The sequence below is a fragment of the Camelus ferus genome, chromosome 1 (genome assembly GCF_009834535.1).
Source record: "Camelus ferus isolate YT-003-E chromosome 1, BCGSAC_Cfer_1.0, whole genome shotgun sequence".
NCBI classification, from domain to species: domain Eukaryota; kingdom Metazoa; phylum Chordata; class Mammalia; order Artiodactyla; family Camelidae; genus Camelus; species Camelus ferus.
The window spans coordinates 42,959,182-42,987,100 of NC_045696.1; the positions used below are offsets into that span (position 1 = coordinate 42,959,182).

General features: G+C 32.6%; 1 protein-coding gene across 39 annotated transcripts in view; it reads left to right on the plus strand.

The window, feature by feature from the left end:
- Positions 1-27,919, plus strand: part of LOC106730093 (endogenous retrovirus group PABLB member 1 Env polyprotein-like) — a 637,472-nt gene that overhangs the window by 393,987 nt on the left and 215,566 nt on the right. For 2 of the 39 annotated variants that reach the window (XM_032478210.1, XM_032478286.1), the window contains one exon: positions 3,084-3,109. The exons of the other annotated variants lie outside the window; for them this stretch is intronic. In XM_032478210.1, coding sequence (XP_032334101.1) covers positions 3,084-3,109 — 26 coding nt within the window. The remainder of the gene's footprint in view (positions 1-3,083; positions 3,110-27,919) is intronic. 39 annotated transcript variants of the gene reach the window in all.

The following is a 27,919-nucleotide window of genomic DNA, read 5'->3' on the forward strand; positions in this document are numbered from 1 at the left end:
TCCTTCTTTGTACTTAAAATAACGTCCGAAGTTTCAAGAGCATTTTCCTTCCTCCTTTCTCTTATATTGCTTACTACTTGCACCTGTTCTTCAAATTTGAAAATGATGCCATTTATGTTTTCACATAAAGTTGTCAGAGTTTGCGTTTGTTAACGTCAGCTACTTAGCAGGAAATGTCTGCCACGAACTACTTATCCTGTGCAGTTTCATAGTTCACTGCTTCATAAATTAGTCTATTAGTAAAATTTCTCTGAATTACCAAATTCAGTTTCTGCATTATGTGCTATTTTCCTGGTTGACTAACCATAATTTTTACGGCATCATATACCTTTTAAATAGGACTATGATAGTTTTTCTTAAAAAAAATCACAAGCTGTGACAATCATAACTATAAATATTAAATTCAGATTATCAGAAATGTCTTCTTGATGTTAAGAAAAAATGATTCAAAGTCATCTCTTAAAAAGTTAGTTAAATTATATTGGCCCTGAAAAAAATTTAGTCTTTCTTTACACATATTTTGTTTTTATCTGTAAGCCTTAGAAATCTAGAGTTCCATATTAATAAGTAATGAATGAATGTTACAGTAAATAAGATGGATAGTGATTAAATGGATAAACCATCAATTTTAGATGAAGAATAATTCTCTAATCCTGGGATGTGTGAGTCCTAATATGGAATAAGAGGTGTTTTGAGTCCTGGTGTTTTTGATATGGACAAATTTTATTCTGTGATCAGTTAAATGACAATGCCAAAGACTTTTTTACTTTCATGTTCTTCTTACATATATGTGTTTGTGTATGTATACAGGTATGTAACCACGTGTATATATTTATATAAATTTTCTTTGACAGCCTATGGCTTGTATTTTCATTTTTATTTTCTTAATGGTATATTTTGAAGAGCCGAACATTCTAATTTTGATAAAGCCCAGTTTATCCATATTTTTCTTTTATGCTTTGTGTTTTGTATCGTCTTAAGTTATCTTTGCCTAACTTAATGGCCATAAAGATTTCCTCCTATATTTTCTTCTAGAATTCTTATTATTCTTGCTTTTCAGTATCAAGGCATGATAAATTTGAGGTTGATTTTTTTAAATTGTGTGATGAAACTTTTGATCTTCACTACCTTTTTCCAACCCCAACCCTTTATGGGTATTTAGTTATTTCTGCTAGAAATATATTGGAAGTTTGATTTAAAAAAAAATCAATTGATCACATCTGTTTGTCTAATTGTGTATTCTCTATACTGCTCATTTAATTCAGGTATCTAAGCTCACCCCACACCAGCACACACTTTATAGCTTTATATAGTAAACCTCAAAATCAGTTCATGTAATTATATTCTTTCATACACACTTGAGAATTAGGTTCTTCAAAAATTCTTTGAAATTTTGATTGGGGTTGATTTACATCTATCAGTTTAGGGTAAATCAATATTTTCAAAATATCATACGTGCCAATCCATAAGTATAATAAATCTCTGTTTTTCAGGTCTTCAGTGATGTTTTTCAGTTTTAAATGAACTTATCTTACACATATTTTGTTAAATGTATTACTAAGTATTTTAATTTTTACATGACTGTAAATTATATGATTTTTTAAAAATTTTACTTTTCAATAGTTGGCTGTGAATATATAGAAGTAAAATTAATTTCTTTACTAATCTTATTCTGAACCTTGCTAAATATATTTATCAGTTATAATCATGTTTTGAATTTGTTAGAATGGTCTAAATTTCATTTTTTTGCTTTCCAGTTAGTTTTTAAAACAGTATTATTTTTTCTAACATTAGTGCACTAGATAGGCCCTCCAGTCCAATGTTGAATAAAAGAAGTTCTAGTCCTGTTTTTTCTTTTAGAGAAAAAACTCTCAACATTTAATTATTAAGTATCTTAGTTGTAGGGCTTTCTTACATGCCCCTTGGTGAAGTTTTATTCCTTTCCAAGTTTGCTGCAACTTTTAATTTGTATTATTTCTGAAGTTTGTCAAATACTTTCTCATTTATTAAGGTGATTATAATATTTTCTACTTTTTTCTGTTAATATAGTGGATTACAGTGGTCTGCTTTATAATGTTCAACTTTGCATTTTTCAGGAGAACTACTTGGTCAGGATGGATGATCACCTTTACATTGTTGAATTTGATTTGAAAATAATTTGTTAAGATTTTTTGTTTCTTATAACATCTCACTGTCATATCAGGATAATGCTAGCTTCATAAAATGATTTGTAAAAGCTTCTCCTCTTCTACTGTTCTGAGCTTTTGTGAGATTTCTATTATTTTATCATTAATAGTTTGATAAAATTCTTAAAATGGTGAGTTTTCCAAGCTTGGAGTTCTCCTCTGGGGAAGAGTTTGATAACAAAATTGACTTATTCTATAATAGATGTAGAGATACTTAAATTTTCAGTCTCTTCTTGGGTCAGTTTAAGAATTTGAGTCACTCAAAGCATTTGTCCATTTCATTTAACTAGTCAAATTTGTAAACATAAAACTGTCCAGAATATTTTCTTAAAACAATTTCTTTCCTCAGATCTTTAGTGATGCCCCCATTTTGATATTGGCTATTTTGTTTATTCTTATTTCTTAATATAGAGATAATTATAGGTCTATCTGTTTTATTGATCTTTCAAAGCATCAGTTTTTCATTTTCCTTTGATTTTATCTAATGTTTGTATTCCATTCTTTTTTTTAATTTCTTTTTTTTTCTGTTTCCAATAATTTATTGACAAGAGAGCTTTCTATATATCTTCCTATCACTCTATATTTCTTAACATTTTCTATTGATTTATAATCATTTTACAATGTTGTGTCAAATTCCAGTGCAGAGCACAATTTTTCAGTTATACATGAACATATATATATTCATTGTCACATTTTTTTCTCTGTGAGCTACCATAAGATCTTGTGTATATTCCCCTGTGCTATACAGTATAATCTTGTTTATCTATTCTACAATTTTGAAATCCCATCTATCCCTTCCCACCCTCCACCCCCTTGGCAACCACAAGTTTGTATTCTATGTCTGTGAGTCTGTTTCTGTTTTGTATTTATGTTTTTGTTTTTGTTTTTGTTTTTTAGATTCCACATATGAGCGATCTCGTATGGTATTTTTCTTTCTCTTTCTGGCTTACTTCACTTAGAACGACATTCTCCAGGAGCATCCATGTTGCTGCAAATGGCATTATGTTCTCGGTTTTTATGGCTGAGTAGTATTCCATTGTATAAATATACCACTTCTTTTTTATCCAGTCACTTGTTGATGGACATTTAGGCTGTTTCCATGTCTTGGCTATTGTAAATAGTGCTGCTATGAACATTGGGGTGCAGGTGTCATCCTGAAGTAGGGTTCCTTCTGGATATAAGCCCAGGAGCAGGATTCCTGGGTCATATGGTAAGTCTATTCCTAGTCTTTTGAGGAATCTCCATACTGTTTTCTACAGTGGCTGCACCAAACTGCATTCCCACCAGCAGTGTAGGAGGGTTCCCCTTTCTCCACAGCCTCTCCAGCATTTATCATTTGTGGATTTTTGAATGATGGCCATTCTGACTGGTGTGAGGTGATACCTCATTGTAGTTTTGATTTGCATTTCTCTGATAATTAGTGATATTGAGCATTTTTTCATGTGCCTATTGATCATTTGTATGTCGTCCTTGGAGAACTGCTTGTTCAGGTCTTTTGCCCATCTTAAGATGAACAACTTATTTCACTAATTTGATATCTTTAATAGTTTCTAATATAAGCATTTAAGCTATAAATTTCCTATAAAGCACTGTATTAGCAGAATTCAGTAAACTTGTATATTTTGCTTTTATACCCATTCCATTCAAAATATTTTCTAAATTATTTTATAAAATCTTTTTTTGACTTGTGGGTTATTGGGGTGTGTGTGAGAGAAGAGTAAGAGAGAGAGGTTTTCAAATAGTTGGTGATATCCCAGCTATCTTTCCATTATTAATTTCTGATATAATTACATTATATTGTAATCATAGAACATAATCTATATGAATTAAAATGTTTTCAATTTATTGAGAATTGGTCTGGTCCACTTTGATGATTTTTCCATGTACACTTAAGAATTTATATTCTTTTGTCATTGGGTAAAGTTAATTGTGAATACCAATTAGGTACTTTTGCTTGATATGGTTGTTCAAGTTTTCTATATTACTACTGAATTTTGTGTACCTATTCTATCAGTAACTGAGAAAGGCGTGTTAACATATCCAATTATAATAGTGGCTTTACCTATTTCTTTTGTTTATTTTCTTCGGTTTTGTCTATGTTCCTAAATATTTAAAGGAGCTATTATTGGAAAATTAATCATTTGTAATTATGTCTTTTTAATGTATTTTTATCCTTTATCACCGATATACTCCTGTTTATCTGTAGTAACATTTCTTGCCTTTAAATCTATTTTATGTGTTATTAATATAGTAATTCCAACTTTCACATAATTGTCATTTGCTTGTTATATATGCTACATTTATCTTTAAATTTTCATTTTGAAAAGAAAAATTAGGGTTACAGAAATTTTGAAAACATGGTACAAAAATATCTAGTATATCCTTTAACTGACCTTTACTATTGACATCTTATGTAATCAGAGGATAGTTACCAAAACAAGGAATTAATATTGTTACAATTTTATTAACTAAAGATTTTATTTGGAGTTTGTTTTTTAACTACTGTACTTCTGTTTTAGATCCAACCCAGGATTCTATGTTGCGTTTAGTTGTAGTGCCTCCTTTGTCTTCTCCAGTGTGGGATAGCTCTTCAGTCTTCCTTTGTTAATCATGGCCTTTGCATTATTGAATAGTTCTGTACATTATTTTGTAGAATGTGCCTTAATTTGAGTTTTTCCAACTTCTTCCAGATGAGATTGAGATTATTCATTTTTGACAAGAATACAACCAAAGTCATGTACCCTTCACAAGGGTATCACGTTAGGGTATGCAGGATGACCCTGTGCCTTATTACTGAGCATGCTAACCTTGATCACTTGGTTAAATTCATGTCTAGCATATTTCTCTACTATAAAAGGGGCTATTTTCCCCTGTATATATTCTGGGAGATACTTTGGGACTATGTAAACATCCTGTTTCTCTACAAGTTTGACTAATTTTAGTCTCCTTTTGTAGAACCTGCAACATTTGTTACTATGGTGGTCTCATGGCCATTTTTACTTTTGTCTGCAAAGGACTGAATTTTGTCTCCTTCCAAATTCATATGCTAAAGCTCTAACCCTCAATGTGATGGTATTTGGAGATGGGGCCTTTGGGAGGCAATTAGGTTTAGCTGAGATCATGAAAGAGAGCTGCACATTATGGGATTGGTGCCCTTATAAAAAGAGACACTAGAGAGATTGTTTTCTTTCTCTCTCTGTTAATGTGAGGACACAGTGAGAAGGCAGCCATCTGCAAGCCAGAAAGGGGACTGTCTATAACCTGACCGTACTGGCACCCTGATCTTAGACTTCCAGCCTCCAGCACTGTGAGAAAATTATTGTCTGTGATTTAAGCTTCCCAATGAATGGTAACTTACTATGGTGCCTCAAGTTAAGACACCATCATTCTTCACACATTTTTAAAATGAGTTTCTTCTGTAAGGAAGGACTATCCTTTATTCCTTATTTATTAAAATTTAAAATTATTTATGTCAGGCTGGACACAAGGACATTTTTTTTTTTGCATGGTTTAAATCTAATAGTATCTATATCTATATAATTTTATTTTTTGGCCAGAGCTTTTTCAGCTCTGGCCACGAGGAGTTTTTTCATTTGGCTCCTTCGCAATTTGAACATGCTTGTATCAACACTTTTGGGTACTTCTTTACTTTCTCTTTTATCTTCCTCTCTCAGCACTGGAATTAACAAATTTTTTAAGGATCCCTGCTTTCTTCTGGTGAAAAATTTACATATATAAACCAACATCAAGGTGCTAAGTGTAATCTTTGCTACGGAACTGTCATTGCTTTTAGACCTTCTCAGCTGACAAAGCATATATGTATGTGGGTGTGTGTACACATAAACACACATATACATGTTATATATGTATATATACACATAAACATGCAAATGTATATACCTGTATGTCTAGTTTAAAAACTTGGAGTTCATACTTATAGCTCTATTCTAGCCTTCCCACATTCTTTTTATGTTACTTTTCTTATAGTGATGAATTGGGCTCTTTTTATCTATAGTACATTGATTTATTTGCAATCCAGTGAACACATAGAGTAGTTACGGAGTTACAGACTAATATCCCTGAGAATGAAAATAAAAAAAAAAAAACTATCTTTTTTGTAACTTCCTTGGGGTTTTGTTGTTAGACAGTTATTGTTTTTCTGTTATGTCCACTATTTTTTTTTACATGTTTTATTGCCCTATCTAGTGCTTCTATTTGAGTCACACAGGAGTGATCTGAGAGGATAGCTTTACCTTGTTCTCAATCTTCAGGGAAAATCTTTTACTGTTAAATGTGATGTTAATCGCTTTGTTTTTGTTTTTCTAGTTATGCTTTGTGCTTTTTAAAGAGGCTCCTTTTTATTCCTAAATTGTTTATTGTTCTTATCACAAATGGATGTTGATTTTTGTCAAATACTTTTTCTTCATCCATTAAGAGGAACATATTTTTTTCCTTCTTTTATCTGTTAGTGTGGTGAATTACATTAATAACCAAATGTTTAATAAGCCTTCCATTATGGAAATAAACTACATTTGAAGGTGATGTGTTATCTGTTTGACATATTGCTGGATTTAATTTTTTTCTAGAACTTACATGTTTATATTCTTGATAGTATTGTCCTATAAATTGGCTTTTAGCAATGTCTTTGTCTTGTTTTGGTATTAGAGTAATGTTAGGCCAAGAAAAAATGAATTGGGAAGCAGTCTGTTATCTTTTTTATTCTAGGAAATACTGTGTAGAAGCAGTATTATTTCTTCATTAAATGTTTGGTGAATTAGAGAGTAAAACTATCTGTGATTTGAATTTCTTTTGGGGGAAGCTTTTAAAAGATGAATATTTAATATCTTTAATAGATAGGACTGTCCATTTTATTTGTCTTTGAGGGAGTTTTGGTAGTTTGTGTCTTTCAAGGAATTAGTCCATTTTATCTAAAATTTCAAATTTGTGAATGTAGAGGGGCCTCCTCTTACCATCTTTTTAATATCTGGGGAATCAGTGGTGATATTTCTTCTTTTATTCCAGAAATTGGTGATTGGCACTTTCTCTTATTTCTCGTTTATGCTTGTTCAGGCAGACAGGCTGGAAATTGATCAGTTATATTTGCTTTTCAAAGAACCAGTCCATAGTTCCCTTGATTTTATGTATTGTTGATTTTTGACTTGATTTTTATAATTTTCTCCCTTCTTCTTGCTTTGGATTTAATTAATTCTCTTTTCTTTAGTGATTTAAAGTAAAGCTTAGGTCACTGTTTTTAGATATTCTTTACTAATATATGTATTTATTTCTATTAATTTTTCTGTAAGTATTGCTTTAGCTGTGTGTTACAAATTTTGGTATGTTGCATTTTCATTTTTATTCAGCTAGAAATATTTTTTAAATTTCCTGAAGCTTCTTTGACCTATGGGTTATGTTGTAGAAGAGAGTTAACATAGCAGGCCTGGGAGTAAGCAGAGCAGGCTGGCTGGCAAGGATAGACTTGGCTGGTGTCTCGGAACTTAGGTTTTGACTGGGTTCCTACCACTTAACTGATGAGGAGTGGCTCTTTGTTCCTAATCTGTTCATATAAGTGCTGTGGTTTATGCTAAGCAGCTGCTTTCCTTTTGGGAATCTGGAATGTATGTGCTAGACAGAGTGGACTTATGTGTCCAGCCTCCCAATAAAAACTTCGGGCCCTGAGACTCTAAATGAGTTTCTCTGGTACACAGCATTTAAAACATACCAGAATTTGATGCTAAAAAAACTAGGGATACGTTGTGTGACTTCACTGAGAGCTCAGTCTTGGACGCTCGTTCCTAGTTTATCTGGACTTCATACCATGCGCGTTTTCCCTTTTCTGATTTTACCTGGTATCATTTCATGGTAATAAATCATAACCCTGAATAAATCTGTATACTGGTTTCTACGAGTCCACCTACCAAACCACCAAACCTGGGTTGGGGGAGCTGTCACGGGTAGCCCAGACACAGTTATTTATATGTTGTTGTTTAATTTCAAATTATATGTTTACTCTCTCTATATAAATCAATACTATATATATATATACACACACACACACATATATATATAAATATACATAATTTTGATTTTAAAATTTGTATTGAATTCAGTTTATTCAGCTTAAATTATTTTTTTTATTAAGGTTGTGTTTTCCCACTTGGTTATCCTAGATTAATTAATTTCTATTTGAATTCTATTACTTTGTATGATTTCTATTCTTTTAAATTTGATACAGTGTGTTTATGGCCCAGAATATAGTCTATAATTGTGAGTATTCTATGCATATCTGTAAAGAAATTACATTATGCTATTGTTAGGTGGAATATTTTATAAATCTCTAAGTGGGTTAGGTAGGTTGATAGTGTTGAATAGATCCTCTAGATCATTAATGATCTTCTGCCTGTTTATTCTGTCATTACAGTGATAAGTGTTAATGTGCCTTACTACAACTACAAATTTGTCCATGTCTTATTTCAGATCTATCAGTTTTTGCTTCGTGTATTTTAAAGATATTTACCCTGACAACATCCTTATTATGAAATCTAGATTTCTGATATTAAATAGCTCCTGTATCTTTCTTTTATATAGTTCTTACATATCTTTCTCAATCCTTTTACTTTTAATGTGCTGGTATATTGACATATATATATGAAAGTTTACATAATATTTACATTTAAAGTGTGTTTCTTGTAAACAGCATATATTTAGATCTTCTTCACCTAATCTATTTCTATCTTTTAGTTGGTGTGTTTAGATTTCTCAGATTTAATGTGATTCTAAATATTACTGGATTAACTATTTCAACTTGCCAGTTCTTCCCTCTATTATAAATTTGTTTTTTATTCTTTTCCTCTATTTCTGCCTCATTTTAGTTTGAGCACATTTTATAATTTCATTTTATCTCTACTATTGACTTACTTATACCTCTCTTTTAAATGCTTTAATGGTTGGCATAGGGTTTAAAATATACGTATTTCATTTTTTTTTTTTGACTGATGACTGTCTGTTTATAGGCACAAGGTCCTACAGGGCCAAGACTCCTCTGTCCCTCACCCTCTTCCCTAATTCTGAATCAGAGGAATCACAGTCTACCTTTAAATAATATCATTAGCTCTATGTTCTAAACAAAAAATTAAGTTCTACTGTTTTTGTGTTAGATAATCAATAATTTGTTAGAACCATTAAGAATTAAAAATAAGTAAATTTTATTTCAGCTTTATTTTGTTTAATTCCTTCTGGCCCACACACTTCAGAAAGGCAATTTTCTATGACAAATAAACTTTTTTTCCTTTCTTTCTTTCTTTCTTTGTCCTTTGTCTCTGACCTGCAAATTTCAAAGTCTCAGGTCTCCTAGTTTATCCATGAAATCCTGGTAGATGGACATGTAAACTTGCATGTAAACACGTAAACTTGCTGAAATCTCAAGCCTTCATTGTGCTCAAAGTATCTCTACATGGCTTCCTTTATGCCAGTGTTCTGCCCCCAAATTCCAGCTATTTTGTTCTCCCTGAACACTGGCTTCTGTCTCCTCATCTCAGTGAGCCCATCTTTCTCTACTTGGTTTTTCCCAATCTGTGTTATGTCCCCAAAATGCCTGAAGGAAGGAAGCTGGAGTGATTGTAGGGCAGGTTTCTTGTTTCCCATCTCTCAGGACATGGAGCCCTGCACTGGTTCATTGTCTTAGGTCTGAAAATCATTGTTGTATTTTATTTTGTACAGTTTTCTAGTTTTGCTTTTTTGTTTTTCTTTAATATCAAGAAGGGATGCATCTGGTACCAGTTACTCCTTCACGACTGGCCTGTTTTAGAGTTTTGATTTTAAAATTTTAATTATATTTATTTTATTTAGTTTAAATTAGTTTTTTATTATCAAAATTGTGTGTGGGTTTCCCTTGGTTGGTTTTCTTGGTTATCCTAAGAAAATAAGTATTCTTTGACTTTCTCATGTAAAAATAGTATATATTACCGTGACCATTCGATGATCTCACTGGAACATTCAAACTTTATTTCCACTTACTTGCTTCTGACTTTGCATTATTTTAAACATGCATTTTAAACATTTGAAGATATTATAGTTATCATTTTGTATGGTTAACATTTGTTTGTATTTATCGACCTGCTTACTTTTATTGGTGGTTTTTATTATTTCGTGTACTTTCATATACAGAGAAAAGAACCATGGAGGTAAATAAAGAAAGCAGGAAGGGAGGAACATAAGGAGGAAAGGTGGGGAGTTACATCCTTCTGATTTTACTCAAAGTAACACATATTTTACTTAGAGAAACAGACAACTAAATCTTAACTAAGAGGATGAATGGTAAGAATTTTATGAAATGTCTATTTTTTAGTTTAAAGATATATTAGGGAATCTGGCATTAGTTGCATCATCAATGATTTGGATTTACCGTAAGTATTTAATGTAAGGAATCATTCCTCCAGTTGAGTTAAGTATATGGAAGAGTTATCAAAAGAGCATTGCTTCACTTTTCCAGAATGTGTTCAATATGATCTTATTAGAATCAATAGATTAGATTAGGCCTGGTCACCTCTCAAGGAGAATGCCAGGTCCAAGAATACTTGTAGTATGTAAAGAAACTCCTCCTTCAGCTATGTTGCTGCGAGACCGTTCTATGGTTTGGAAACAAAGTTAGCAATTTGATTCAACCTCAAAGTATAAACAGTAGAGGGAAAAAGGAAAAATATATCAATAGAGCCAAATCAATGCTATAGTTAGAAGTATAAGTAGAAAAAAAATAGATTTACTATTCATCTTCTTGTGTAATTAAGATTTTTGGCGCCAATTGATTCTTGGCAACACTCACAAATGGTATAATTGTGCTAATACAAAACAGTTTTATTATCAGATAACTTAATACCTGGTAATTTTATGTGCATCACACAAGTAATTACCAAAAACTATATTGATTTTGATTAGATCGTCTACTTAATTGATTCCTTAAATTGGGAATTTAAAACCCAGTTTTGGAGAGGTGGTAGTGGAGCAGATAATTTTACATTGCAAGTGTTGGAGTCACGCAAGATTCTGTGGTAAACATTCTTCTGTTATTACAAGGAACAGAGGAAAAGTATCTTCTGCATTATAAAGATATTTTTTGCATGAGCAAAATATAATTAGGCACAAAAACAAAAGATTTTTCACTATTCTTTTATATTTTAATAGCCATTATTGTCTTTAACAGAGGAATTTCAAAATGATAATGAAATAATTAGGAACATTTTAAACAATTCCTGCCACCCATCTATCTTTCAAAGATAGATGTATCTTTGGCTATAGACAAAAACGACCAATTTAATTATTAACTAAATTTCCCTAGTGTATAAATTAATCATTAGAAGCAAGGCAGGTCCTTGGAAGTAACAAACTCTTTCAGGTCCGCTGAGATCTCTTTGTATAGACCATTGTATTATTAAAGGGAGCCTAAGAGTTTCAAAGAATTAATTAATTACTTCAAATGTCAGTGTTACTTCTGAGAAGATACACATGGACTAGTGGAATATAATGGACCATAATTCTTATTTTCTGGTATCTGCCCAGCATCCCAGCTTGAATAGTTGTAATCTTGCATCTTTCCAGAACTATCTTCATACTGGAAATTTGATATTCATAGTTTTCTTAAAAGTTAAATTTAAAAAAATATTTGTTTTGTCAGACACTTAAAATACTTGACAAAGAAAAATTGGAATAGATGAGGAAGGAAAGGAAAAAATATAATTAAGATGAATTTAGTTGTTTTTAAGTCTAGATCATCTTTGTCACATAATTATTCTTAGTAATAAGTACATTTGATGTTTATGTGATAAACTGAAAGGAACTCTACAATACCTAGCCTCTGCAAATACTTTAAGTAAAATCTCCACCTATTATTTGAACCTGTCAGGACAATATAATCATAAAATCACATTTTATTCCTGACATGACTAAATACTTGAAAGGACGAAAACCTTGTGTATAAACCGGATTATTTGCAGCAGTGTACATACATTGGACAAGGACTACGTGGTTGAATTTCTATAGCTTCAGTAGAACAAATATGATGGAGCATTGTCCTTTGAATTATTATGCCTTCATAGTTTAAATAATGAAAGAACACAGGCAGATTTAAGTAAGTCAAATAAAGAAATCAAATTTAATATTAGAATGATAAATTATATATTGATGCAGGAAGCCCCATTTTATTCCCTTGATCTACTGCTCCCATACGTAGAAACAGAGTATCATCCTGGAAGTGGTAACTGAAGTAACCCAATTGTTCAGACCAAAAATTAGTTGTGAATCTTAACAGAAAGCTCATTATACTTTCATAGTCATTATTTGTATAAAACAGAGACTAACTGGATAGAGAATTTGTGGAGATGAGATTTGTGACATTGTACTAAATTGGGACATTCTGCATGCGCATTCAACTTCATGTGTTCATTTCTGTAAGAGCATGAATCCCTAGTCTTCATGTTGAATTTTTTTACCCTCTTGAGTCGCTTCTTCCTGAGAACAACTAATTGGCTCAGTGCTTGATTTACATTATTATGATGGCCATTCATTGTATCTGATTTGCAAAAGTTCTTGATCATTTCCAGATCTATGAAAAAAAAATAGTGCTGACAATCTACCATGTCAAAACTCCCACTCTATTATTAACATGTCCTGCCAGATGTCCCCAGTAATGTTGTGACTACAAAATGCTCTACTTCCTAATTTTACAATGGAAGAACATTAACCCTTAGCATATTAACCAGTGGAAATGATGCACAGGACAAACCAAAAATAATTTTTTCCTGCATTTTAATGTGTTGCCTTACAGTTCACTGAATTAAAAATCTTTGAAAATTGAGGGAAAAAAATCTCCATATTTAATAAAATAATTGTAACAAAATAAAATTCTTAGTAATTTTTTTTTATATTTTGTTAAAAAAGTATCCCTTTGCTTTGTGGAACAGTAATTCTCCCGTTGAGAGATGGTAGACAGTTCACTACTGTATCCTGAGATCAGCGTAAATAGCTACCTATCAGACAGAGCAAAGGTTTTGTCCTTCTGAAACGTGAATGTGGAATTGATGCATGTTTTTTGCAAGTCACATACAAAAATATAATTACTGAAATTTACCATGTTCCAAGGAGAAAACTGCATCGTAGAAATTCAGGAAGAAAACTGAATCACAGAACATTTAAAGAGTTACTTTTTTTTTTTACAAGATGGTCAACTGAATAGACTTAAGAGCTTTGTAAACCACCTAGCATTTAATTTTCTTATTAGACAAAGAGGAAGAATCGTGTATTCATTGTGATTAAGCATATTCAATGGAATGAAATAGGGCATGGCAACATTTTATTCTTGTGCATATTTTAGTTCATTCAGAATGAATTCAGTTAGGTTTTGCTCAATGGGTAATAAATATAAGAAATAAGGAGGAACATAAGGCAATTAAGGCAAATGGTATAAATAAGTTTAAGAGGAAATTAGGCATTTTTATTGCAAAAGAATGTTACACAGAAAATGGATTAAAGGTACAAGGGGAAGGGAGGCAGGTGAAGGTGATTTATTATATGGGGGCAGGAGCAGGGGACAAGTGGCCATTTTCTCCCCTGTAGTTTATTCTGTCTCACTGGAAGAACATATATTTTGAGATAATTACGTATAGTCATGAAAATGGTAACAGCTGCATTTTGGCAACTTGGCATGCAAATTACTAGCTCTGCTGAGGCCACATAAGCATGAATTGATGAGAGATTTGAGAGAGAAGGACTGTCAACAACTTCTGGTTGGAAGACCGAATGAACATTGTGAAAGTTAATGAGACTGTGATGGCCTAGTGCTGTCTGCAAAGGTTCCTGATTTCAAAAGAATCTAGAATCTTAGATCATATTTATAAAATAGCACAGACTTTACACATCTACAGGGAACACAACATTGTTAGATAGCCCAGTTTCTCATATAGGTTATATTTTCCTTAAGCTTTGTTGACTGGGTTTAGTGTGATACCACTTTGAAACAGCTGCAAATGGTGCATAATTAGGTCAGAATGTTTTGTTGTCAGGATTCTCAGTTGCTTACGCTGGCTTATGAAAAGGTCATTGTGAGAAAAGGGATCTGAATCTCAAAGAGATTCCAGCTGGTTAGTTATTATTTTAATTATGCAATAGAATTTGCTATTTCCCTGCTAATATCTAAAGTTACTTATGGAAAAGTTGTTCAGAGACTCTTATGAAGATACTCTTTTTGTATTCTTCTCATTGCATGTCATAAATTCATACTTATCAACCCTTCTGTATGTTTAGAACTTCCTGCCAAATAGTGTCTATCCATGCATTCTCTCAACAGTAGCTATTGTGGTGCTATGATATACCTGGCACTGCATATAATCCCCATTGTCATGGAATGTATAGGCTATTTGTGGAGATAAAATTTACAGTAATTATAAAGCACTAGATGAACCCTCCCAAGCATATAATTCTAGTTCAAATTTTCTATACTTAAAAATCTCAGTGTTTAGAATCCCAGAAAATCAGATTTTCTATTACCTTCTCTGGTTCATCTCATCTATGATTTGCATTTTCTTCTAATCTTAAGAAAAGACAAAGATGAAAAACAAAACTCAAGACTTCCATTAACCCATTTTACTAATAAGCATTGGGGTGTTGCTCTGTGAATTTTATTAAATTTACAAGTTAAAAATAACTTTGTCACATGCACCAGCAATTAGGGTATAGGAGGTTTTTAAGGGTTACATTAAGAAAGGCAGGAGAAATAGTGAAATTTTATTTTCATTCACAAATGTGTATTGAATACCTACTTTTTTTGAAGGCATTAGATTGTGGAAATAAAAGAATAAATGCAATAGCTGTACTGTTTTTAAAAAAAAAAAAAGGCAGGAGAAAGTGATATATCTTATAAATCAATTCAGTGAACAATTAATTGGCAGGAAAGAGTTGATCATAGTGCTTACAATTTAGGCAACAATGCTTTGGTGGTAGTGAGCAGAGCAAAAGATGCTTATTTTTGCCTAGGAGCCTGAGATCAGCATCCTTTATTGTACCACAAAATTGCTTTGAGTTTGTACCACAAAAGTCCTTATAATGGATGGTAGGCCTTAGTGGGAGTATGCTGGAATAATGAGGTTAGTAAAGTGGTAGGAATATTTTATTTCTTGTTTCAGGACTTTGGCTGATAATATCAGTATATAACCCTGAATTTCAGAAAGTAAACTGAAGACCTGTCCTCAAGTGTGATTTTTTCCCCTATTTTCTCCCTCTTATCTAGTCAAAATAATGTCTTCATTGTCCACCTTCCTTACCTTTGAGTTTTTTCATAAATTTGATTTCTGGAATTCCATCCCCATTTCTTCTGCCAATCCAAATTCTTTTTTTTTTCCCCAATTCTTCATAACTTTTCATCTGGTTCAAATTCCATTTTCTCCTTGACACTCACAGCATTGGTCCCTACTTTATTATTGTCTTCTTAAATTTCTTGGTTATCTCCAAAAGTTTATGCCTGGAATCTACTCAGTCTTTCCAGCAAATAACATAGGTACACAGATCACTTAAAGATCTAAATTTCCTGAAGCTCTAGGTATGTCTGTAAGAACTTGGTTTGATTATATAATTCCTATAGAAATATCAGTACTTGTATATATGCAAAAATAGAGATTATTCTTGATAATTGAATAACTCCTATAGAATAATATATGTTTTCTTTAATGGCATCATATTTCATCTATTTCAGTGGTATCTATAAAGCAAAAAATACTATTAGCGGAGTTATGCCATGTGGTAGATGACTACTTGTGCAGGAGAGACCCAAGTTCCTGTGGGACATACCGTGGGACATGCCCATGGGACATGCCGATGGGACAAGATCAAACCCAGCCTGACAAGAATTTATACATAATAATATATACATACAAGTGAATACCTGTTTCTCTCTCAAGATCCAGTCAATTTCTTGCTCATCTGAAAAAGTATCTTTAGATCTTGACCACAACTCTAGGGAGTAATTACTAGGTTCTTACTTACCACTCAGTTTTACAAATAGCCTTCGTAAAGAACAGAATACACATATTGACATTACTTATTACTTCTTTGTTAACTCAATAAAACTCTGAGATCATAAAGCACACCTTTATTTGCTTAGTACAAATCAGTATTCAAAATATTTATTGAATGAATAAATTGGAAAAGCAATTTTGAAAAGCATATTATTTACATATTTTAGATATAAGGATATTTTCCCCTGACTCGACTTTACTATATATATATCAGAATGTTAAAATATGAGGTAAAAACATTGCAAATTATTAATGTTTCTATGCTTTATTTTTCTCCTTTTAAATTGATAATGTGAAGGGGTTTATTAACAAATGAAAATAGAAAAAATGAAACGTGAGGACTTTTTTTGGTCTAGGCATGTGGTGGTGTTAATCTCCATGGGGGTGGACACTAGTAAGTGCTGTAGATCACAACCACTTCTATTTTATTCCTGTTGATTTTATTTTCAGAGCTGCTTCTTCACAGATTGTTTAGAAATATATGGCTATGTGGGGGAGGATAGAACATCACAGCTATAGCATTAAACGCGGGAATATACATTCGCAAAACCCACAAAACACAAAATGTGCTGAAGCAGCTGGAGTGTTCTTTTTTCTGCTAGCAAGTTAGAAAACAGGAGGATGAGCAAAATTGGCAGTTGGATTATACTGACAAAAGCAGAGCAATTCGTGCAAAGAATTTACTGTAAGTAGGACTGAGACTGACATGTTAGATTGCATTTTACCTCTATTGGCAGTGCGATAATTTTGAAATTAAAGTGATTAGATGCACAAAAATGTTAAGTTTGATTGCTCCACAAAAGATATTTCATTCCTTAAAAAAAAAAAAAAAAGTGTGTGGTCCTATAGTAGCCAAGTGTCATTGGAGAAATGTGGGCAAATGGTGATATTTACTTTGTAATAATAGTTTGGTATAAATAGTTTGATTTTATGGTTTACTCTGTGAAGGGTAAAATACATACACACACACACACACACACACACACACATATACACATGCATACATATATATGTGTATATATGTATATATCTGTATATATAGAGAGAGATAGCTATATGTATATGTATAGATAGATACATACACACATCAACAGAAGCTTCTCTTTTGGTATAAATTAGCTGATTAATGCACGCAGTGAAAGTTCAACAAACTAAGTATAAATTTCTCAGGTTTAATTACTTACATTTTCTTAACCTCAGTTTTGATGAAAGATTAGGCAAAAAAAGTGATTCAAAGTCTTGGTCAGTTAATAATAAATAAAATTTTGATGTTTCTAATGCATTTTAATTACTTTTATTGCCTTAAATTCCCATTAACCACCTCAAAATGGAGACTGCTTAAATTATAAATCATATAAATCAGGCATTTATCTAATGTGGATTTTCATATTAAGGTGAGAGCTGGCTCACTGAGCCTGAATATTCTAGTGCACCTTCAAATGGAGTAATCATAGCAACACAGGATACATGTATCATTCAGATGCCATGAATTTAGGGATTTTAATAAATATTCTGCCAACGCCAAAGACACATGGGGGTTCTGAAAAGAAAAATACACAGGAGAAAATAGTTGAGGAAAGTTTCACCTTCTTTCACTGAGCCAGAAATATAGAAACATAAGTGAAGAGGGAGGACATTGACTAACTCGGGTAATAAATAGACAATAATCAATATATTGCACTGGAGAATGTGAAATTCCCTTTGTGGATAAACAGGATATATGAAAGCAGTGTCCTGTGACATTACACTTCCTCATATATTGTTTAAGACACACGAAGCATTATAAATTTTCAGATATGCAGGAATAAAATTATCCTATGCATCATTAAAGATTTGCATTAATAATTTTTTATGCAGTACACCCTCAATACAACAGTTATGTTATACAAATAATTGCTAAATAATATCAATAGGGTCAGTAGCTCAGGTTGTATCATATGTTTATTGTTTGGGCCCATCTGTCCATATCATAAACCGAAATTATAAAATAAAAATGGAAAAAATTAATATATTCCACTAAAAATGTGCATTTTAGTGCATTTTTCATGCAGCTAACGCAAAAAATAAAACAAAACGTGGAAAGCAAGTCAGATTGAAACATTGAGCCTAGTAGGTTCTCATCAAGATACAGCTATACGTGGCTGAAAGTCTATACCTATGATTTACCCCATATGAAATAGTGCTTCAAGGCCAGGTTCATTGTTTGACACCAGGATTTGAGCTTGGGGAATAGACTACTTTGGAATTTTCAGTATCTGCATCTTTTCTGATTTTGCTTCTATTGACTATCTGAAGTATTTTCTTTCTCGGCCATGAATTTCTTGCTTTTTTTTTTGTATCTTGCGTTCCATATTTTCCCTTCCAGATACTGTGTGTGAAAGAACAGTAGAGACTGAAGTGAATAATATATATTTCAAGATCAAGCAACGGCATGCCTCTTCTTTTTTTGGACCACTTGTATCAGTGGGGGGCAGCTGAGTCAATCAAATCTATTTGAAGTTGGCCCAAGATTTGTTGCATCTTTAGTTAGAATCAGTTCATAGCTATCTTTAAATAGTTTGAAGGTCTTATGCAAGGATTATAACATAAAGACTAGAAATATTGCAGAGATCTCTATCACTTTATGGGCTGGCTACCAGTTTGGGGGTTTATTAGGGATTTATTTTGTTCTTTGGTCTTGTTCTTGTACTTCTGAATCTTGAGAGATCTCCTTTGACACTATTGCCCTGCCCTTAGCCTTGGAACATCACAGCAGTGCATTTGACCAAGGCCTAGAGTATTTCTCTCTTCTGCTTAGCCCTAGCCTTCAAATGTCTGCATTGCATTCAGGGAAGACACTGGCTATGCCATGGGAAATGTCTGGCAGGACTCCTGCCCAGACATGACACACTAACCCATGATTCAAGTCTTGTGAAGACTAGGATAGAGGATGAAGAGGGTATTGATGGCTGTGTGAAGACTACTCCACAACTCTTTAGGATTTAAATCTGTCATTTCAGCCCATTTATGACTGATAAAATATGTTAAGAATTCATTTGGTTTCTACTTACTTCCATTTCCAGAGAATTCCCTGTGCTTCTGATATTCTGCCAATGATGAAAGCAGCCATGGTTTTCTTCTTTATTGTGAAGGGCTCTACACTATCTGTAATTTAGTGTGTTTAGCTTTCTTTGTGTTCTCATCTCTCTGATGCTGTGCTAAAAGTGCAGGTACTAGCCACTTTTGACTATGTATATTTAAACTTAATTAAAATTCAGTAAAACTGAAATTCCCCGGTTCTACTGGCCACATTTCTAGTGCTAAATAGCTATGTGTGGCTAAAGACTGCTGTATTGGACAGTGCAAATATAGAACATTTTCATTATCACAGAAAGTTATATTAGACAGCACTGCTCTGATGGGTTTAAGACAAGCCAAAATTTTATGTATTATCCAGCTTGTTTCATGGTTAGTATGAAAATGACAGTTTCTCATAACTTCTTATATCATGGCCAGAACTGGTAGTCCTTCCTTTTTTTTCTCAACGCATGCTTGGAGTTTTCTAGATTGTGCAATATAGATAGACATATTCACTTAAATTTTCTTCTATTATAATTCTGTTTTTATTTTTTACATTTAACAATTGAAACAGAAAACATTGCCATATTCCCTAGTGTGTATGATATAGGCATGATTTTGGAGTAGAACACTTAGCTGAGAAAACCACATCAGGAATATGCAATTAAAAAAATCCAATTTTTCAGTGCAACACGTGGTGTATCATTCAAGAGTCAAGGTTGGGCTGAGAAGTAGAGAATTTTTTCCATAAAGATTTTCCCAGTGGATACATACAGCTTTGTTCACGTGTAGAAAAAAAAATTTCAGCTTTGATGATATGTCTCAGAGCCTCGTTGTGAATAATATTCTTCTTCCTCACCTTCAATTACTTACAAGTATTTTCCTTCCAATTAATGAATATCTTGTCCCAAAGTCATGGTAATTTCCAGTTTTGGTCTCTGAATGCTTGTCCTCTGGTTCCATGCCCCAGTTTCAGCCTATGCACTCCTCAGATCTCTGAAAATATGTCAACAGAACAAGAACTTCTAAGTTCATTTCATTTTAAACCATTGACTAAATTAAAGCCTATTAACATACCCTTTCCTCTTACTGTTGACTTGACAAATGCTTTTAAGAGAATATGAAACATTGCAGGTGGAGAATGTCAAAAAAAAAATGCTATGAATGGATCCACTAAGATTTCAAGTGTTCTAACTAGATCTAGTTCTCATTTTACTACTGCATTTCTTTTGATTATTCCTATTCAATTCACACTGAATATACTTTAAAAGATTTTTTATTGAAGCATAGTTGATTTACAGTATTGTATTAGTTTCAGGTGTACAGCAAAGTGATTCATTTACATTTTTTCTGGATTATTTTCCGTTATAGGTTAACAGGATGTTAAATACAGGTCCCTATGTTATACAGTAAATTCTTGTTGCTTATCTATTTTATGTATAATGGTTTTTATCTGTCATTCCCATACTACCAATTTATTCCTCCTCCCTCTTTCCCCTTTAGTAATCATAAGTTTATGTGTGAGTCTATTTCTGTTTTGTATATAGATTCATTTGCATTTTCTGGATTCCACATATAAAGTGTGAAATCAAATATTTGCCTTTGTTTGACATGTATCACTAACTGTAATACTCTATAGGTCCATCCATGTTACTGCAAATAACAATATTTCTTTTTTGTGGCAGAGCAGTATTCCATTCTGTATATGTGTGTGTGTGTATACCACAACTTCTTAAGCCAATCATTGTTGATGGATACTTGAGTTGTTTCTATGTCTTGACTATTGTCAGTAGTGCTACTATAAACATTGGGGTGCATATATCTTTTCAAATTAGAGTTTTCATCTTTTCCAGGTATATACCCAAGAATGAAACTGCTGGATGATATGGTACCTCTATTTTTAATTTTTTTAAGGAAACTCCATACTGTTCTCCATAGTGGCTATACCAATTTACATTCCCAACAACAGCATACTATGGTTTCCTTTTCTCCACACCCTCTCCAGCATTTATCATTTGTAGACTTTTTGATGATAGCCGTTGTCACCAGCGTGAGGTGATACCTCATTGTGGTTTTGATTCGCATTTCTCTGATACTTAGCAATGTGCTTTTTTTCATGTGCCTGTTGTCCATCTGTATTTCTTCTTTGAAGAAATGTCTATTTAGGTCTTCTGCCCATTTTTTATGGAGTTTATTTCTTTGAGTTATATATATATGAGATATTTGTGTATTTTAGATGTTAACTCCTTTTTGGTTGCATCATTTACAAATATTTTTTCTATTCCTTAGATTATGTTTCTGCTTTGTTTATGGTTTCTTTTGAGGTGTGAAAGCTTTTAATTTTGATTAGGTCTAATTTGTTTATTTTTGCTTTTATTTCATTTGCTTTGGAAAACTGATCTAAGAAAATATTGCTGCAATTTATGTTAGAGAATGTTTTGCCTATGTCCTTTTCTAGAAATTTCATGGAGTCATGTCTTACTTTTAGGTCTTTAAATCATTTTGAGTTTATTTTTATATATGGTGTGAGGGAGTGTTCTAATTTCATTGATTTAAATATATCACTTCAGCTTTCCCAACACCACATGTTGGAAGAGACTGTCTTTTCTCCATTGTATATTCTTGTCTCTTTTGTCATAGATTAATTGACTGTAGGTGTGTGGGTTTATTTCTGGGCTCTCTACTCTTTTCCATTGATCTATATGTCTGTTTTTATGCCAATACCATGCTGTTCTGATTACTCTAGTTTTGCAGTACAGTCTGAAGTCTGGAAGGGTTATGCCTCTAGCTTTATTCTTTTTCTTCAGGATTGCTTTTGCAATTCTGGGTCTTTTGTGGTTCCATATAAATTTTATGATTAGTTGTTCTAGTTCTGTGAAAAATGTCATGAGTATCTTTATAGGGATTGCATTAATTCTGTAAGTTGCTTTGGGTATTATGTCTATTTTAATAATCTTCTAATCAAAAGCATGGAATATCTTTCCATTTCTTTGAATCTTATTCAATTTCCTTTATCAATGTTTTATGGTTTTTAATATATAGGTCTTCTACCTACTTGGTTAAGTTTATTCTTAGGTATCTTACTTTTTGACACAATTTAATTTATTTATTTATTTTAATGGAAGTGCAGTCAATCAATTTCTGATGTACAGCACAATATCTCAGCCATGCATATACATACCTATATTAGTTTTCATATATTTCCATTAAAGATTATTACAATATATTGAACATATTTCCTTGTGCTATACAGAAGAAACTTCTTAAAAAATCTCTTTATGTATATAGTGGCTAACTTTTGTAAATCTCAAACTCCCAAATTTATCCCTTACCACCCCCTTTCCCCAGTAACCATAGTGTACTTTTTTTTTTTTTAAGATTCCACATTAAAGTGCTATCATATAGTATTTTTCTTTTTCTGGCTTACTTCACTTAGAATGATGATCTCTAGGTCCATTCATGTTGCTGCAAATGGCATTATTTTATTATTTTTTATGGCAGAAAAGTATTCTATTGTGTAAGTATACTACAACTTCTTTATCCAGTCTTCTGTCAGTGGACATTTAGGTTGCTTCCATGTCTTAGCTATTGTATATAGTGTTTCTATGAACATTGGGGTGCATGTATCTTTTCTGATTAGAGTTCCCTCCAGATATATACCCAGAAGTGGGATTGTTTGATCATATAGCAAGTATATTTTTAGTTTTTTTTGAGGAACCGCCAAACTGTTTTCCATAATGGCTGCACCAAACTACATTCCCACCAACAGTGTAGGAGGGTTCCCTTTTCTCCACACCCTCTCCAGCATTTATTGTTGGTGACCTTTTTAATGATTGCCTTTCTGACTGGTGTGAGGTGATATCTCATTGTACCTTGATTTGCATTTCTCTGATAATTAGTGATATTGAGCATTTTTTCATGTGCCTATTGGCCATTTGTATGTCTTCATTGGAGAATTGCATATTTAGGTCTTCCACCAATTTTTGGATTTGGTTATTTTTGTCTGTTAGTTTGTTTGTTACTAAGTTGTATGAACCGTTTATATATTCTGGAAATTAAGCTCTTGTCAGTCGCATCATTTGCAAATACTTTTCTCTCATATCTTAGGTTGTTGTTTTGTTTTGCTGATGGTTTTCTTTGCTCTGCCAAAGCTTACTAGTTTAATTAGGTCCCATTTGTTTGTTTTTGTTCTTATTTCCATTGCCTGGGTAGACTGCCCTAGGAGAACATTGCTAAGATTTATGTCAGACAATGTTTTGCCCATGTTTTCTTCTAGGAGATTTATCATGTCTTGTCTTATGTATAAGTCTTTAAGCCATTTTGAGTTTATTTTTGTGTATGGAGTGAGGGAGTGTTCTAACTTCATTGATATACATACTGCTATCCAGTTTTCCCAGCACCCCTTACTCAAGAGACTGTCTTTTTTCCATTATATATTCTTGCCTCCTTTGTCAAAGATTAATTGACTATAGGTCTGTGGATTTATTTCTGGGTTCTCTGTTCTGTTCCATCGTTCCACGTCTGTTTTTAATGCCAATATCATGCTGTTTTGATAATTGTAGCTCTACAATACTGTCTAAAGTCTGGGAGCTTCACTCCTTTCCTTCAATATTGCTTTGGCAATTTCGGGTCTTTAGTGATTCCGTACAAATCTTAGGATCACTTGTTCCAGTTCTTTAAAAAAAAAAAAAAGTCCTGTGTAATTTGATAGGGATCGCATTAAATCTGTAGATTGACTATGGTCATTTTAATGATATTGATTTTTCCAATCCAAGAGCATGGGTTATCTTTCCATTTCTCTAAGTCTTCTTTAATTTCCTTAATTAATGTTTTGTGGTTCTCCATGTATAAATCTCTCTTCTCCTTGATCAGATTTATTTGTAAGTATTTTATTGTTTTGGATGCAATTTTAAAAGGGATTGCTTCTTTACTTTCTTTTCCTATTGATTCATTGTTAGTGTAAAGAAATGCAACTGATTTTTGTATGTTAATCTTGTATCCTACTACCTTGTGGAATTCTTTTATTAGCTCTAGTAGTTTTTTGTGTGAAGCTTTTAGGATTTTCTATGTGTATTATCATGTCATCTGCATATAGTGACAATTTTACCTCTTCCAATTTGGATCCCTTTTATTTATTTTTCTTGCCTGATTGCTGTGGCTAGGACTTCCAAGACTATGTTGAATAGAAATGATGAGAGTGGGCATCCTTGTCTTGTTCCAGATTTTAGTGGGAAGGTTTTCAGTTTTTCAGCTGAGTACTATGCTGGCTGCAAGTTTGTCATAAATAGCTTTATTATGTAGAGCTATGTTCCCTCTATACCCACTTTGGTAAGGGTTTTTATTATAAATGGGTGTTGAATTTTACCAGTTTTTTTCCCCTGCATCTATTGAGATGATTGTGTGATTTTTGTCCTTTGTTTTGTTGATGTAGTGTTTCACATTGATTGATTTGTGTATGTTGAATAAACCTTGTGTCCCTGGGATGAATCCAACTTGATCATTGTGTACAATATTTTTTATGTGCTGCTGTATTCTATTTCTTAATATTTTGTTGAGGATTTTTACATCTATGTTCATCAGTGACATTGGCCTGTAATTTTCTTTTTTGGTAGTATCTTTATCTGGTTTTGGTATCAGGGTGATGGTGGCTTCATAGAATTAGTTTAAGAGTACTCCCTCCTTTTCGGTCTTTTGGAAGAGTTTGAGAGGGATCGGTATGGTTCTTTGTATATTTGGTAGAATTCCCCAGTGAAGCCATCTGGTCCTGGACTATTATTTGTAGGGAGGTTTCTTTTAATTGCTGGTTCTATTTCATTTCTAGTGGTCAGTCTGTGAAGTGGTCTATTTCTTCTTGATTCAGTCTTGGTGGACTGTATGTTTCCAGAAATGTGTCCATTTCTTCTAGGTCATCCATTTTATTTCCATATAGTTTGTTCATAGTATTCTCTTATGATATTTTGTATTTCTGTGGTATTGGTTGTAATTTCACCGTTTTCCTTTCTTATTTTGGTTATTGTGTTGTCTCTTCTTCTTGGTGAGCCTGGCCAGAGGTTTGTCAATTTTGTTTACTGTTTCAAAACAAACAGCCCTTGGTTTGATTTTTTTTCTATTTTTTTAGATCTGTATTTTATTTATTTCCTCCCTGATCTTTATTGTTTCCTTCCTTCTGCTGACTTTTCATTTTGTTACTCTTCTTTTTCTAATTTTTTTAGGTGGTAGCTTAGCTTGTTTATTTGAGATTGTTCTTTTTTGAGGAAGGCCTGTATTACTATGAAATTCTCTCTTAGGAATACTTTTGCTGTATCCCATAGGTTTTCTGTGGTTGTGTATTCATTGTCGTTTGTCTCAAAGTATTTTTTAATTTCTTCTTTGATGTCATCATTGACCTATTGATATTTTGGTAGCATGTTGTTTAATCTCCATGCTGTCATTTTTTTCTCCTTTGTTTTTCTGTGTTTGATTGCTAGTTTCATGGCATTGTGGTTAGAAAACTTGCTTTAAAGTAATTTCCATCCTCTTAAATTTGTTGAGGCTTATTTTCTGCCTGAGTACATGATCTATCCTAGAAAATGTTCCGTGTGTGCTAGAAAAGAATGTATATTTTATTGGGGGGGGGGATGTACTGTTCTGAAAATATCAACCAAGTCCAATTGTTCTGTCGTGTCATTTAGTTTCTCCATTGCCTTACTGATTTTCTTTCTGGAAGATCTGACTTTTTGACACAATTATAGATGGATTTTTTTTAACTTTCCATTTCATTGATGTCAGTGGGGCCTTAGTTTCCTATTACTATTGTATTCCTTTCATCTTCTCCTTTTATGTCTTAGTATTTGTTTTATATATTTAGGTGCTTCTATATTGGGAACATGTATTTTAATGACTGTAATATCCTCTTCTGTTGATTGCTTTATCATTATATAAAATCCTTCTTTGTCTTTATGACTTTTGTTTCTTTTTTATTTTTTAATGAGCTTGATTTTATGAAATTTTTATTTTGGTGGAGGGTGAGGTAATTAAGTTATTTGTGGAGGAGGTAATGGGGATTGAACTAGGACCTCATGCATGCTAAGCACACTCTCTACCACTTAAGCTATCCTGTCCCCCCATGACTTTAGTTTTAAAATCTGGTTTTTTCTGACATTAGTATTGCTACCCCGACTTTCTTAATATTTCCATTATCATGAAATGTCTTTTTTCATTCCCTTACTTCCAATGTGTGTATGTCTTTTGTTCTGAAGTGAGTCTCTTTTAGGCAGTATGTTGTAAGTTCTTGTTTTTTCATCCAGTTTGCTGCTTTGTATCTTTTGATCTGAGGAGCATTTAGTCCATTGCCATTTAAAGTAATTATTGATATGTATATTCATATTCCCATTTTAGGCCTTTTTTTTTAAAGTTGTTTTTGTGATTCTTCTTTGTTCATTTTTTTGTTTTTCCTTTTGTGTTTTGATGATTTTTATTATAGTATGCTTGAGTTCCTTTTTTTTTTTTTTTTCCTTTTTGGTAATCTATTGTGTTTTTGATTTGTGGTTACCTTGGATACACATATGTTGACCCGTAACTGCATCTACTTGCTTTAAATGGATAGTCATAGAAGTTCTAACACATTCTAAAGGATCTGTATATTTATACTCTGCCCCCCATATCTTGTGATTTCAATATTCTACTTCACATTTGCATGTTTTTCCTTTTGCTGTTAATTGTAGTCTTAATAGCTTTTACAAAATTTTGATTGTTTTTTAATTTATGCAGCAGGTTTTTAAGTGTTCTTCAGTCCTTTTATATACTTCCCTTTCCTATTTTGATTTTTCCCTTTCCCATAGATTCTTGCTTCTTCTCTATTTGGAGAATACCTTTTAATATTTCTTTTAGGATAGGTTTAGTATTGCTGAATTCTTTCATTTTTGCTTTTCTGAGAAATTTGTTATGTGTCATATTCTAAATGATTATCTTGCTGGGTAGAGTATCACAGGTTGCAGGGTTTTCCCTTTCAGGACTTTGAATATACTGTGTCCTTCCCTTCTAGCCTGCAAAGTTTGTTTAGAGAAATCAGCTGATACCTTATGGTGCTTCCCTTGTAACTGAATTCTTCACTTGCTGCCTTAAGAATCCTCTCATGTGTGTGTGTTCATCTTGTTTGGGACCCTCTGTATTTCCTGTACCTGGGTATCCATTTCCTTCTTTAGGCAAATTTTCAGCCATAATTTATTCAAATAAAATTTTAATCCCCCTCTCTCTCCTCCTTCTGGAGTGCCTATTATGTATAGGTTGATATATTTTGTATCACCTCATAGATCTTGTATTTTGCTTTTATTTTTTCACTTGTCTTTCTGTCTGCAGTTCTGATTGGATAATTTCCATTATTCTGTCTCCCAGATTATTTATTCTTTCTTCTGATTATTTAATCTGCTATTCATTGCTTCTAGGTTGGTCTTTTTATCTCAGCAACTGAATTGTCTAATTTTGATTGGTTTCTAGTTCTAGAGTTCTACCTTTCTATTAACTATCTTTTTAAATTCCTTAACATTGTTATTACCTCCTTTTTGGATTCTCAGGGCCTAGTACAGTGGCTAGATCTGTTTCATTATTTCTTCTTTAAGGGGATCTCTTGTCTTTTAACTG